Source organism: Giraffa tippelskirchi, chromosome 5, assembly GCF_054371585.1.
Source record: "Giraffa tippelskirchi isolate mGirTip1 chromosome 5, T2T-mGirTip1v1.2.pri, whole genome shotgun sequence".
NCBI lineage: Eukaryota > Metazoa > Chordata > Mammalia > Artiodactyla > Giraffidae > Giraffa > Giraffa tippelskirchi.
The window spans coordinates 32,670,135-32,682,578 of NC_137279.1; the positions used below are offsets into that span (position 1 = coordinate 32,670,135).

Below are 12,444 nucleotides of genomic sequence, written 5' to 3' on the forward strand. Positions count from 1 at the left end.
AAATATTTGGGCCAAAATATTTACACGTTCTGAAAGGAAGAAATTTAAAATTGAGAGTATTTTCTCAATTAAGAATACTATAGCTTACATACCACAGTAACAAATTATGGTGAGGATGCAGAGAAAAGGGAACCCTCCCACACTGTTGGCGGGAATGTAAACCAGTGCAGCCACTGTGGAAAGGTTCCTTAAAAAACGGAAACAGAGCTACCATATGATCCAGCAATCCCATTCCTGGGTATAGAGCCAAAGAAAATGAAAACACTAATTTGAAAAGAGGTATGTAACGCTGGGCTGGAAGAAACACAAGCTGGAATCAAGACTGCCGGGAGAAATATCAATAACCTCAGATATGCAGATGATACCACCCTTATGGCAAAAAGTGAAGAACTAAAGAGCCTCTTGATGAAAGTGAAAGAGGAGAGTGAAAAAGTTGGCTTAAAGCTCAACGTTTAGAAAACTAAGATCATGGCATCTGGTCCCATCACTTCATGGGAAATAGATGGGGAAACAGTGGAAACAGTGTCAGACTTTATTTTTTTGGGCTCCAAAATCACTGCTGATGGTGATTGCAGCCATGAAATTAAAAGACACTTACTCCTTGGAAGGAAGGTTATGGACAACCTAGATAGCATATTTAAAAGCAGAGACATTACTTTGCCAACAAAAGTCCGTCTAGTCAAGGCTATGGTTTTTCCAGTGGTCATGTATGGATGTGCGAGTTGGACGGTGAAGAAAGATGAGCGCCACAGAATTGATGGTTTTGAACTGTGGTGTTGGAGAAGACTCTTGCGAGTCCCTTGGACTGCAAGGAGATCCAATCAATCCATCCTAAAGGAGATCAATCCTGGGGGTTCATTGGAAGGACTGATGTTGAAGCTGAAACTCCAATACTTTGGCCACCTCATGCGAAGACTTGACTCATTGGAAAAGACCCTAATGCTGGGTAGGATTGGGGGCAGGAGGAGAAGGGGACGACAGAGGATGAGATGGTTGGATGGCATCACTGACTCGATGGACATGGGTTTGGATAGACTCCGGGAGTTGGTGATGGACAGAGAGGCCTGGCATGCTGTGATTCATGGGGCGCAAAGAGTCAGACACGACTGAGCGACTGAACTGAACTGATGTACCCCTAAGTTATATCACAGCAGCATTATCTACAAAAGACAAGGAAGCAACCTAAAGTGTCCACTGACAGAGGAACAGATAGAGAAGATGTGGTACATATATACAATGGAATACTACTCAGTCATAAAAAAGGACAAAAGCTTGTCACTTGTAACATATATGGACCTAGAGGGTATTATTCTTGACTATAAATGGAGCACACTCTATAAAGACTTTGAGTCATTATGTTGCACACTTGAAACTAAAATAATACTGTAAATCGATTATACCTCAATTTAAAAAAAGATGCTAAGTGAAATAAGTAAAAGAAAAAGAGAATATTACAGTATACAGAGAGGAAACAAATATGCCAAAAATTTCAAAATCTACCAAATAAATTTGCTCCTTGTATGAATATGGTCGGCAATGTTATGAAGGAAAAAAAAAAAAGATACTTGAAGACATTCTTCAGAAAAACAGCGGTGACACAGTGTGGCCTTGAGAATCCTGCTTGCGGGAACCCCAGGCTTCACAAAGTCTCTCCTTGATCTGCATGGACCTGGCACTCGCCTTCATCCAAGAGGATGCTGTGGACGGGATGGCGCAGACTCCAAGGCCAGGTCACAAGGGACCCTGTAGCTTCGTCTGGGGATGTGCTTTTAAGGGGGAGTTAGCTACCCTGTAACAACCCGAGTATCCTACAACTGCTGGGCTGCTGGGCTGGGAGGAAGCTAGAGCAGGGAGAGGCTGCATGTGAGAAATGGCAGGCCACCCTCGGCCACCCCAGCTGCAGTTATGAGGGGCACCCGTGTGCCTCTTCTTCAACAGGACACAGCTGCCATTGGCTGTGAGCACACAAGTACACTCCAACTGAGCACCATCGGGCTGAGTCCCATTAACCCACAGGCATGTGAGAGGAGATCAAATTGTTCTCACAAGCCACTGAGTTCTGGAGTGGTTTGTCATGCAGCAATACATAACCAGAACACAAAATACCAAAGAGAGAACTTACTGAAGTATGTGAGTGTGTGCCAAGAATAATGAGTCTGCTTCTGCTACCTTCTTGTAAACATCCCTTTCACTCTCAAAAATGTCCTAGTTTGGATGATGAATGGCACAGTTGCCCCACCTCCAGGTCACTGTGAGGACGCTGGCTGACCATGAAGGACGTGAGCTACCAGAGCGCAGGGCAGAGCCACCTGGCCTGACCCGCCGGCTCCTCTGGCTCTGTGCTGGGGCCAGGAGGGAAGCAGGCTCATGAACCACTGATTCACGAGCCAGTGATTTACATATGCGGGTTTTGTCACTGGCCAACTCATTCAACTCATGACAGTTTTCAGTTTGTTCTTTCATTCTAAGTGAAAGGGGACAGTGTTAGTCACTCAGTCGTGTCCGACTCTTTGCGACCCCACAGACTGTAGCCTCTCAGGTTCCTCTGTCCATGGGATTCTCTGGGCAAGAACACTGGAGTGGGTAGCCATTCCCTTCTCCAGGGGATCTTCCTGACCCAGGGATCGAACCTGGGTCTCCCACATTGCAGGCAGTTTTTTTTTTTTTTACCATCTGAGCCACCAGGGAAGCCCCTCTTTCTTTCTAAAATAGTTATTTACTTGGCTGCACCAGGTCTTAGTTGTGGCACACAAACCCTTAGTTGTAGCATGTGGGATCTTAGTACCCTGACCAGGGAATCACACCTGGGTGCCTTGCATTGGGAACTTGGAGTCTTAAGCACTGGACTACTAGGGAAGTCCCTCGGTTGGTTCTTTAAAGAAAGGCAATCAGAGACTTCCTGGGGGTCCACTGATTAAGACTCCGTACTCCCAGTGCAGGGAGCATGGGTTTAATCCTGCTTGGTTAACTAAGATCCCATATGTCACATGATGCAGCCAAATAAATAAATAAAGACAGGCAATCACACCATATGCAAATAATGAAAACCCTTCCAATATTTATATCTCTTTTACTATTTGTCTAGTTGTATTGGCTAAAACTTCCAGAGTAACATTAAAGACATTTTCTTTCCTTTCCCAAAGAAAAACTCTGAAATGATAAACATCTGTGTTAACTCCATACTGACAATCAACTGACTCACCAGAGGGTAGAGCAGACTCTAGAAGTTTAAAAACAGTGCTCAAGGCATCACTTTCTCTCAACTATTTTGTTGTTTCTTTAAATAAGCCCAAATAGTCGAAAACTCCAATGAGCCGGTCACTTTTGTGATTTGAGAGCCTTTGGTGCTGATCCAAGTTTATGGAAAATGACCGCCCCTTCCCCCCAAAAAAAGAAAGAAAATGACCCAGAGGAGTGGAGAAGTGAGGAGAACCTGAGGCTCAGGTGCCAGCCATGTCTGAGGAGCCGCTCCAGACAGGGACTGATCAGGTCACTATGAGGCTGCAAGGACATGTCCTCCCCACTTCAGAAAGTGGTCCTGATGCTTGCTTTCTGCTCTTCTGTTTCCAGGAAAATGACCTTCTGAAAACTGACTGGTCACAGCACCAGAACTAGACATCCCTACGAGTCAAACAGGGTTTGGCTGCAACTTACAATTAATTTTCACTGCCAACATAATATGCCTTTCATACAATGGGAAGACATGACTTAGGAATGAGAGGCAGATTTGGATTAGACTTCTTCCAACCACTAACTCAATATATGCAAGTTTATATCCTTTTATTATTAAATTGATACTAAATCAGATTTTACCAAATAAAAAGTTTACAAAGGAAAATACTTTCAAATAATCTTTGCTATTAAATATGAAACACAAAACTTTTAAAGTATTTTCTTTTCTCCCTGCTACAAGCACATTTCACCTTATTTTCCTACAGCAGGGTAGTCACACACTTTTCCATAAACAGCCCAATATCAATGCTTAAGGTTTTGTGGGCAGATGCTCTGCTCTGATGCTACAGTGCAAAACAGCCAAAGGGAATGTGTAAATGAACAAGCTTTGCTATATAACAATAAAACTGTATTTATGGACACTGAAGCTTGAGTTTCATATTATTTTTATGTATGACAAAATATTATTCTTTTGACTTCCTAAAAACCATTGAAACAAGTAACTCTTCTTAGCTCCTGAGCTGGACAGAAAGAGGCAGCAGGCCACCACTGTGTGCTGACCTTTGTCCAAGGGCACCTAACTCTGCTGTTAGAGCATTAAAGGACAATGACAGTGACAAGTCTTGTACAGTCCTTTCCATGCAACGACAACACTATTGAAAAACTGCCGTGAGACACCCAGCAGCTGCAAATGTTCAACTGAGAACTTTGTGACTTTTCTGAGGCTGAAAGTTTCAATCTAGAGCGTGGGACAGTCACACCATGTCCCCCACCCCGGGCTCAACCAGAGCTAACAGACTCCATGGGGAGCACACCCCACGGTTCCATACTATTTTCAATCAGGTCACAGTCATAACAGTATAACACAGGTTGTCAAAAGAATCTGATTTACTTAGTTTCTCAAGTTTTGAGCTACTGAATAAAAATCACAAACTGCTAAGATTCAAAGATTTAATGAGCTAAACACAAGGGGAAGTAGCTGACTGCTACTTGTAAATACTCATTCCAATGTGTAAATTACAACCCCACTGGATCACCATCCTCCTGAATGACCAAATATCCAACCTTAAGTCAATCCCCACCCTTTGTTCTTTAACCGTTAACAAAACACTGTAAAAAATATACCTTTTTATTCTTTCATCTGTAGACTACTGCATTCTTCTGTATTCTTCTCATATTCAGCCACCCATCTGAATTCCTGGGGTGGGAGCTTGTAAAAACACAGATTCCCAGGTAGCAGCCTGATAATCTGAATTTTTAACAGGCAATCACATTGTGATGTACATCACTTAACTGACTAGTTTCGTTGATGTTCAGTTGCTCAGTTGTGTCCTACTCTTTGCGATGCCACGCACTGCAGCATGCCAGGATTCTCTGTCCTTCACCATCTCTTAGATTTTGCTCAAACTCATGTCCATTGGATTGATGATGCCATCTAACCATTTCATCCTCTGTCATCCCCTTCTCCTCTTGCCCTCAACCTTTCCCATCATCAGGGTCTTTTCCAGTGAGTTGGCTCTTCACATCAGGTGGCCAAAGTATTGGAGCTTCAGCATCAGCATCAGTTCTTTCAACGAATATTCAGGGTTGCTTTGTTTTAGGACCGACTGGTTTGACCTCCCTGCAGTCCAAAGGACTCTCAAGAGTCTTCTCCAGCACCACAGTTCAAAAGCATTGGCGCTCAGCCTTCTTTATGGTCCAACTCTCTCATCCATACATAACTACTGGAAAAACCACAGCTTTGACTAGATGGACCTTTGTAGGCAAAGTGATGTCTCTGGTTTTCAATACGCTGTCTATGTCATAGCTTTTCTTCCAAGGAGCAAGCATCTTTTAATTTAATGGCTGCAGTCCCTGTCCACAGTGATTTTGGAGCCCAAGAAAATAAACTCTGCCACTCTTTCCATTTTCCCCCCATTTATTTTCCATGACCAGGCCACCTTATCTGCCTCCTGAGAAATGTGTATACAGGTCAAGAAGCAACAGCTAGAACCAACATGGAACAATGGACTGGTTCCAAATTGGGAAAGGAGTATGTCAAGGCTGTATATTGCCACTCTGCTTATTTAACTTATATGTAGAGTACATCATGCAAAATGCTGGGCTGGATGAAGCACAAGCTGGAATCAAGATTGCCAGAAGAAATATCAATAATCTCAGATACACAGATGACACCACCCTTATGGCAGAAAGTGAAGAAAACTCAACATTCAAAAAACGAAGATCATGGCATCCGGTCCCATCACTTCATGGTAAACAGATGAGGAAACAATGGAAATAGTGACAGACTGTATTTTCTTGGGCTCCAAAATCACAGCAGATGGTGACTGAAGCCATGAAATTCAAAGACGCTTGTTCCTTGGAAGAAAAGCTATGACCATACTAGACAGCATATCAAAAAGCAAAAACATTACTTTGCTGACAAAGGTCCATCTAGTGAAGGTTATGGTTTTTCCAGTAGTCACGTGTGGATGTGAGAGTTGGACTATAAAGAAAGCTGAGTGTGCCGAAGAATTGATGGTTTTGAACTGTGGTGTTGGAGAAGACTCTTGAGAGTCCCTTGGACTGCAAGGAGATCCAACCAGTCCATCCTAAAGGAAACCAGTCCTGAACATTCATTGGAAGGACTGATGCTGAAGCTGAAACTCCAATACTTGGGCCACCTGATGTGAAGAACTGACTCCCTGGAAAAAACCCTGATGCTGGGAAAGATTGAAGGCAGGAGAAGGGGACGACAGAGGATGAGATGGTTGGATGGCATCACTGAGTCGATGGACATGAATTTGAGCAAGCTCCAGGAGTTGGTGATGGACAGGGAGGCCTGGTGTGCTGCAGTCCACAGGGTCGCAAAGAGTCAGACATGACTGAGCAACTGAACTGACTGATTTTCCATGAAGTGATGGGACCGGACTCAGTGATCACTGTTTTCTGAATGCTGAATTTTAAGCCGGCTTTTTGAGTTTTCAACTCAACTTAACAGGGCTTCTAAGGAAACTCGGTCCCAGCTGCAATGCCGCCCCACTACCCTGCCCTGTAGCCTTTAATCTTGACACCTGGTTTATCAGCCATCTCGCTGGCAGGATGTGGATGCAGCTACAACCCAGATAAAAGAGTTTTCTATACATCCCTCCAGGTGGCCACCTTGCCTCTCCCCCAAAGATCCGCTTAATATCACAGCACTTTTTCGACCTGGTCCCTTCTCCTTTGGTGACACCATCCTGGTTTGTTCACTTTCAACAGCAGCCTATTTCTGCATACGGTAAATTGCCCCTTTCTGCCACTGAGCACAACAAACATATGGGTTCAAACAGCTTTTCTTCTGCATGATTATCCTGTCAGCCAAGTTGATTCGGTTTACAACATTAGAGTCACTTCCATGGAACAAACTGAAGCCATAATGAAGGACTCATTCCAAAGGCTATAATCATTAGGCATAGCAACCAAAACAAATCTTTAAAAAAAAAAAAAACTTTATGAAACTACTTTGGGCTTACATGTCCTCCTTGACACATTATTTTACATTTTTTTTCCCTGATAAAGTTGAATTGTGATTTTCAGCTATTATAGAAAACCACACCGATAAGATGGCCCTCCTAAAATCAGGAAGACATAAACTTACCAGGGAGTTTATGTTGACCTCTGTAACAGTGAAAGGAGAACAAATGGTCCAGGGAACCCAGAAACAATTTCCATGAAACTTTTACGTAACAGGGTCCAAAATAAAGGAGAGGATACTCTCAAAGTCAGACAATGAAGCCCACTAAACAATCTTTGACTTACTGCCCTGCTTCTTATGGGGTCTGGACAAGTTCATTAAAAAGGCAGTGAAAAGTCTGACTCCCAGCACTGGCTGCTGTCCAGAGAGAGAAGATTTACGGGTATTAGCAAAAGAAAGGGATGACAGTAATCAATATGATGTGAACACGGCAGAGAACAAGCCTATCGTATAATCTTAAGGATGGAGAGAAGAAGGCCAGGGTAGTCCCCTCAGATCCCAGTCACACTCAGCCCTCAATGATGCAGACGAACCTCACCATCTGTCTGATTGTAAATCCCCTGCCCAACATCGGCTCAATGTGGAGTGCCCTGGAGACCCTGGGACCCAAGAACCTGAGCTTGGCATTTTCCAGCAGGAAATGCAGACAGAGGAATTTGATCGCACGTGGCCCGAAAGACAGAAAACAGGTGACGAAGCTAAGGATTCTGGGGTCTGAGAATGTGACCCTATGCTCTGGGCCTCATGGCAAACCTCTCATTTCACACAGGGAGAAACTGAGCTAAGGCTGGAGAAGTGACTGGGTCCAGGGCCCAGAGCTGGGGGTGGGGTCCGAATCCAGAGCCCTGACGCCAAGTGTGAGGCTCCCCAGGCTGCCCTGGCATATGTGGAGCCTGGGCGCTTGCTTGGGTCCCGCCAGCTACAGGGCCAGAGGGAAGGAGGCACCTGCTGGAGCTGGCACCCACTCCCTCCTTCCCACCCCGCAGCACTGTCCACAGCACCCTCACACAAGGCAGGCCTCACAGGTGGCTGGTCACATGGAAGGCACTGCACTTCGGCCAAGGGAGCAGGGGGGGTGGTATCTGTAGAGGGCCATTTCTAGAACGCAACTGACAGACTTCCTCCCAACAAACCCAGCTACTGGGGGCAATGGACCACCCAAGTGAGGCAAGTGTTTTCCACGCGGTGCTGATAGAGACACTGAAGCAAGTTCTTAATCTTACCTCGGTATGCGTACCACTTTGCACTTACAGAGCAGCCTTGTCTGTCTCTAAGAAATTAACATCTATGTCATATTTCTTCAATCATTTAACAACTTGGCATGGTGGCTAGGATAAGCATCCTTATTTTACAAGCTAGAAACCTACACAGAGGTCAAAGGGTGAGCTCTGCATCCCGCATCCCTGCATCAGAGGCGGTATTTCCAAGCTACGGGTTTTTCCCACTTGATCTTTTTGCCTGTTCTTGGTACATACTCAAACTGGAAAACTCCTCCCCAGTGAACTCTTGTGAAAATGGAGAAATACCTACCCCAGTTTCAGAGGGAGTATTACGAACATTATCCAGTCTGCCGTTCCCCTCCCTGACAAACCATGGTCCCCTGTGGGGTCTTGGTGACAGACCAGTGCAAGCCCCATGGTCATCAGAAGGGTCCTCCTCCCTCTGGTCATCTCAAAAGAGATCACCCCTCTCATCTTAGAACATGCTAAACCTCACTGCTCATCTTGCAAAGCAAAACACTTGGAAATGAAATAAAAGATCCAGCTCGAAACCTCTCTTCAAAATGCTGCAGAGCCAACATCTGGTTATCACTCAGTACTTCTGGTTAGGAAGTATCTTTTATCCGGCAGCACTTCATAGAAGTAGTGAAGTATTGGAAATCGTACAATATCCCACATACCCGTGTGGAATGGTCACAGCTGTGCTTCCTCATTCCACAAAAACATGGCCTGGAGACACATCTCCATAGAAGCACAATAAACGATCACACACCCAGATGGGCCATCTCATCCTGGGACACAGAGGCGTGGGCTGCTGTGACACTCTTTCCCCCTCACTGCTCTGAAGGCAGCAGAACTTCAGCCAGCAAAAGCAAAGACCCCACAGGAACGGCCCGCTCCTGCCAGGCACCCCTCCTCCCTCCCTGACTCTGACCTCCACCTGCCAACGCTGACATTTACCCAGACTCCCTCTGGTGTGCTGGCTGGACCCCTGAGGAGGGAACCCGTCAGCATGGTTCAGAGCACCTCGGAGATTTTCAACCATCTCAACATCTCATAGTCCCTGACTTGGTGCAGCCAGTGTTTCAAGTCTCTGTCTTGGCTGACCCAAAGTAACTGTTCTACTGAAGCTGTCACTCGCTGAAGGGGTGGAAAAGAGAGGCCCTGGCGTTTACAAATACACCCTGCAATGTAACAGGATTTGAAGAGATGGGAATTCTCTGAATGTGTGGGCCTTTAAATGATGTAGGGTCTTAGAAAAGTCCATTTTGTACAGTGCATGTGATCAGAAACTCCTAACATCAAGCTTCCCTCATGTAAGCCAGCATTTGTTCTTTTCCTTTAGAAGATCTTCAGGCTGTCTGCCGGGCTGTCCCGGCCACACTGACAGAGCCCGCCTGCCGAGTTCCCTAATTATTAAACACTGTGAAGCAGTAACCCTGAGCCAAGTGCAGCCACCCATTCAGTACCACTGGCACTGTGAACTGACCGAGGTATCCTATGTGTCATGAGACCAAGGTGCACACGTAGAACAATCTGCCTCCCTAATGAATCACAGGAAAGAGAGACCGTAACTGGACTGAAAACAGGCATGTCCCTGGGTTATATGACTTGGCCTCCACTGGGGACCTGACCGATGGATAAGACGTCACCCTATGGCTGCAGAAACAGCCTGTTACCCGGCGTTCACGGCACTGCTGTCCTGGGTGATGCACACACGGCCTCCACTTAATGCTGTTTGGAAATGCCCCATGGTCTGGGCTCTCTGGCCCTCCGTATCCTAACTGGTTTGCAAGGAACCCTGGGCCTCAGTGTGTGGGCAGGCGGCTGTCCTCTCTTGACACGGGCCTCTGGCTGATTCTTACAGTCAAGGGCTTGGGCAGCGTGATTATAAATGAGTCTCCACCAGCTGGCCCATGCCCCTGCTCAGGATGTCTCCCGTTTTGCCTTCTCTCCAGGCATCGCCAGCAGGCCTGCTAGTGGTCCTCCAGGCAGGTGCCACTCTTGAGACCTGATAAGCGACACTCGGTTCCTCCCAATTCTCACGGCCTCACTGTAAGAGCCCACAGCACTGACCACGTCAGACCGCTGCTCCCCCCAGAACCAGCCACTGACCTTGGGGTTGGTGCGTTGCTGCAGCCGCCTCTCCTCCCTCTCGCGCTGCAGCCGCTCAAACTCTTCTCTGATCTCAGCTGGCGTCCTCCTCCTTTCCACAACCTTCGGGCAGAAGTGAGAGGAGAAATCAGCTGAGGACCCAGATGGTGAGGAAGACACACAAGACCTGAGTGTTAACCGTGTCCTGCTGCTCCTCTCCCTCGGGACTGTGAGAGCCCCCAGTGAGACCAGGGAACCCTCCTGTCCAACTGCACGGTCCCCGGTGAAGCCAGGTTCGCCTTCACACCCGCTCAGCCCCCAGTCCATGCTCTCCCTCAGTGCTCCAGAGACTGAAGTGATATTTTTTTGTCACTTGTCTCCAAGGCTGCAGGAATCTTACAAAGAAAATGTCACCTCAAGTGTCACAGTTTAAATTTTCCAGTGAGCCCACCACCATGCAGGCTGAAAAAACGTCCAGAGAGGGGCGAGGCCTCCACAGCAGCCCTGGCACATTTCCCTTGTGCACTGGGCCTCCACCAGGGGCGCCCTTTGAGCTTCCTAGACCAACAACCTTAAGCCATGGGGTCTCGGTGTTTTAGCAGTAGGGGACTCTTCCTCCTACAACCTGAAATGAACCTTAAGGATGTACGATGTTGGCTATATATTGTCAGAGTATAAACAATACCAGGTACCAATTGGCAGCCCTTGAGGACACACAAGGGAGTCAGGCCTGTGAGCAGGCAAAGCATCCCACCTCAGCCTTTCTTCAGTTCAGTTCCGCTCAGTCGCTCAGTTGTATCTGACTCTTTGTGACCCCATGGACTGCAGCACGCCAGGCCTCCCTGTCCATCATCAACTCCCAGAGTTTACTCAAACTCATGTCCATTGAGTCAGTGATGCCATCCAACCATCTCATCCTCTATCGTCCCCTTCTCCTCCTGCCTTCAATCTTTCCCAGCATCAGTCTTTTCCAATGAGTCAGTTCTTCGCATCAGGTGGCCAAAGTATTGGAGTTTCAGCTTCCTTCCAATGAATATTCAGGATTGATCTCCTTTAGGATGGACTGGTTGGATCTCCTTGCAGTCCAAGGCACTCTCAAGAGTCTTCTCCAACACCACAGTTCAAAACCATCAATTCTTTGGCATTCAGTTTTCTTTATAGTCCAACTCTCACATCCATACAGGACTACTGGAAAAACCACAGCTTTGATGAGATGGGCCTTTGTTGGCAAAGTAATGTCTCTGCTTTTTAATATGCTGTCCAGGTTGGTCATAACTTTTCTTCCAAGAAGCAGGTGTCTTTGAATTTTATGGCTCCAGTCACCATCTACAGTGATTTTCAAGCCCCCCAAAATAAAATCTCTTACTGTTTCCATTGTTTCCCCATCTATTTGCCATGAAGTGATGGTACCAGATGCCATGATCTTAGTTTTCTGAATGTTGAGTTTTAAGCCAACCTTTTCACTTTCCCTCTCATCAAGAGGCTCTTTAGTTCTTCTTTGCTTTCTGCTATAAGGGTGGTGTCATCTGCAAATCTGAGGTTATTGATACTTCTCCTGGCAATCTTGATTCCAACTTGTGCTTCATCTAGCCCAGCGTTTCTCATGATGTACTCTGCATATAAGTTAAATTAGCAGGATGACAATATATAGCCTTGACGTACTCCTTTCCCGATTTGGAACCAGTCTGTTGTTCCATGTCCAGTTCTAACTGTTGCTTCCTGACCTGCATACAGATTTCTCAAGAGGCAGGTCAGGTGGTCAAGTATTCCCATCTCTTTAAGAATTTTCCACAGTTTTTTGTGATTCACACAGTCAAAGGCTTTGGCATAGTCAAGAAAGCAGATTTTTTTTGGAACTCTCTTGCTTTTTCTATGATCCAACAGATGTTGGCAGTTTGAACTCCAGTTCCTCTGCCTTTCTAAATCCAGCTTGAACATCTGGAAGTTCATGGTTTACATACT

General features: G+C 46.1%; 1 protein-coding gene across 5 annotated transcripts in view; it reads right to left on the bottom strand.

The window, feature by feature from the left end:
• Window positions 1-12,444, bottom strand: part of DNAJC11 (DnaJ heat shock protein family (Hsp40) member C11) — a 64,811-nt gene that overhangs the window by 18,987 nt on the left and 33,380 nt on the right. For 3 of the 5 annotated variants that reach the window (XR_014053657.1, XM_081490410.1, XM_081490407.1), the window contains exon 4: window positions 10,504-10,605. Coding sequence is in view for 3 of the 5 variants with exons in the window: in XM_081490410.1 (XP_081346536.1) it covers window positions 10,504-10,605 (102 nt within the window). In the remaining 2 variants the exon portion in view is untranslated. Of the gene's footprint in view, window positions 1-10,499; window positions 10,606-12,444 lie in introns of all 5 variants that reach the window. The other 2 variants (XR_014053658.1, XM_081490411.1) reach the window with 1 other exon arrangement.